Source organism: Perkinsus marinus, assembly GCF_000006405.1.
Source record: "Perkinsus marinus ATCC 50983 genomic scaffold scf_1104296965220, whole genome shotgun sequence".
Classification (NCBI taxonomy): domain Eukaryota; phylum Perkinsozoa; order Perkinsida; family Perkinsidae; genus Perkinsus; species Perkinsus marinus.
In genome coordinates this window covers 1-1,947 of record NW_003204406.1, presented here as the reverse complement: position 1 = coordinate 1,947, position 1,947 = coordinate 1, and the positions used below count along the sequence as shown (strand labels likewise).

Sequence of the window (1,947 nt, the reverse complement as noted above, 5' to 3'; positions counted from 1 at the left end):
GAGAAAGAGGCCTCGGAATAGCTCGTAGCCTCATCAGCCCCTCTCACTGTATGTCTAGTCTCAGGCCATCTGATGAAAATGGACAAGAGGGCCGACGACGTTCATCTGAGGATGTCTGCCACCACATTGGGCCTTGGCGTGGAGAAGTGCCACCGAGGTAGGGAAAGGGGGGGTCTTGCTGATGATGATCGTGGTCAGACCTACTCCGCCAGAGGATGCTGCTGTGCCTGAGCGTATTGCTAGGCCGGAAGTCAGGAAGGCAGGATCACGAGTTCGAGGGGAGGTGGCGGCCCGCGCACAGGAGCATCATCATGATGATGATGATTATCAGCAGCAGCTCCATCATAGTTCCCAGACTAGTTATGAGGTAAGTGATCGAGCCGACGCTCCTGTGTCGGGACTAGTGGGGTAGGGTACTTTCCAATCGCTGTTGGATGAGGCGGAGGCTGCGGTGACGGAGGTTGTGAATCAGCATGAACGCAGACACCACCAGCAACAGTCGCATCGGGCACATAGACGAGCACATCATCGGGGTGGTCATAGAGAAGAACGCAGGAAAAAGGAAACTGTAGGTCTCGGCGAGTTGGATTGGGACATGCATGTTCAGGGTGTCCCTCGACAGGGAGGCAGCCTGAGCTCGGCGGATGATCTACAACCCGACCAACCTCAGGGTAAGGGCACCAGCTACGACAGTAGTATTAGTGACCATCTGACCCTAGTAGTAGTAGTAGTAGTAGTAGTAGTAGTAGTAGTAGTAGTAGTAGTAGTAGTAGTAGTAGCTTGACATAGCTACCATGCTCAGAGTATAGAGTTTCGTGCAGTTTCGTGAGACCGACAGTAATCTTTAGGAAGCCACGGTGCCGATAATTAGTTTTAGAGCTACTTGGCCTTGTCGGTAAATATCTCTAATGCACGGTTACAGCGATATAGCTTTGAATCGCCCCATGATCCCTGTGAAAAATTGTCATTCAAAATTGTTAGTGATATGGAGTGATAACCTTTTCGGTCAGCGGTGATAGTAGCCGTAATGTGGTATCATGTTCCTGTTGTTCCGTATAGATATTGGAGGTAGAGAGATAAGGAGGACTGAGCGTCGAAAACATTTAGAAGATAGGAGACAGGCCGAACTGCTACGGACAGGCAGGCGTCCTCTGCTCGGGTCTATTGGGGTGATAGAGAATCTCAGGTCCGGTTGGAGGCCATTCCAATCCAGTTGAGGAGTCTTATGAAGATCCTGATGAGACTGCGAGGTGGGTTGGGAGTAGCTAGAGTTATAATACGTATTTGCTTTCCGCAGCTGAGCTCGGGAGTTTTCATCATTTAGAAAAACTTATGAACGACTTAGGGTAGCCAATTGGAATTTTCCACAAATTTTCCCGTGATTTTTCAATTTTTATAATCGATTGTTATTTTCCAATACTATTAGTCATCGTTTTAATCGTCTACATACTATGATCAAATACATTGCTATACCTGAAACTAACAGCCGATTGTGCTTCAGGCATTTGTCATTCGATGAAGATCTCACATTTGATGTGGCAGTTGAGGCTGAGCCTGATTTCATCGTCCCTGTTATGGATGAGGAGGATACTATATCGGACATACCTCTACCACATGATCAACCCCAAAGGGGCGGCCAGCACCCATTTGAGGAGATATCGTTTACGAATCAACATCGAAGAGGAGGAAGAGGCAACAAGATGGTGGATACTTCGGTGAGTACTTCCTCTAGTGTGTTGTTCTCCTGTTTTCAAGGAGTGTCTTGGTTTGCTTCTATTTACTGTCTTATCCATAGAGCGGTTGTTTGTGTCGCTACTATTTCATGTACAGATTCCGTAATTTGCGAGTGAATTTTCGTTGGTATTGTTGTCGGGCTCAGTTACAAGTTGGACCGGAGCTCTATCCTCCAGTGCCAGCTCCTACCCGGAAGAAGACGACTCAGCGTAG

The 1,947-nt window shown here is 47.9% G+C and overlaps 1 protein-coding gene across 1 annotated transcript; it reads left to right on the top strand.

Annotated features, from left to right (window-relative positions):
- Nucleotides 1–412: 412 nt before the first annotated feature.
- Nucleotides 413–1,250, top strand: Pmar_PMAR005702 (hypothetical protein; the record flags this gene model as incomplete). Its single annotated transcript, XM_002769653.1, has 4 exons — nt 413–568; nt 608–692; nt 1,060–1,146; nt 1,187–1,250. Coding segments are annotated over 4 exons (392 nt in total), but the record flags the coding sequence as incomplete, so codon positions are not given.
- Between the last annotated feature and the right edge of the window lie 697 nt (nt 1,251–1,947).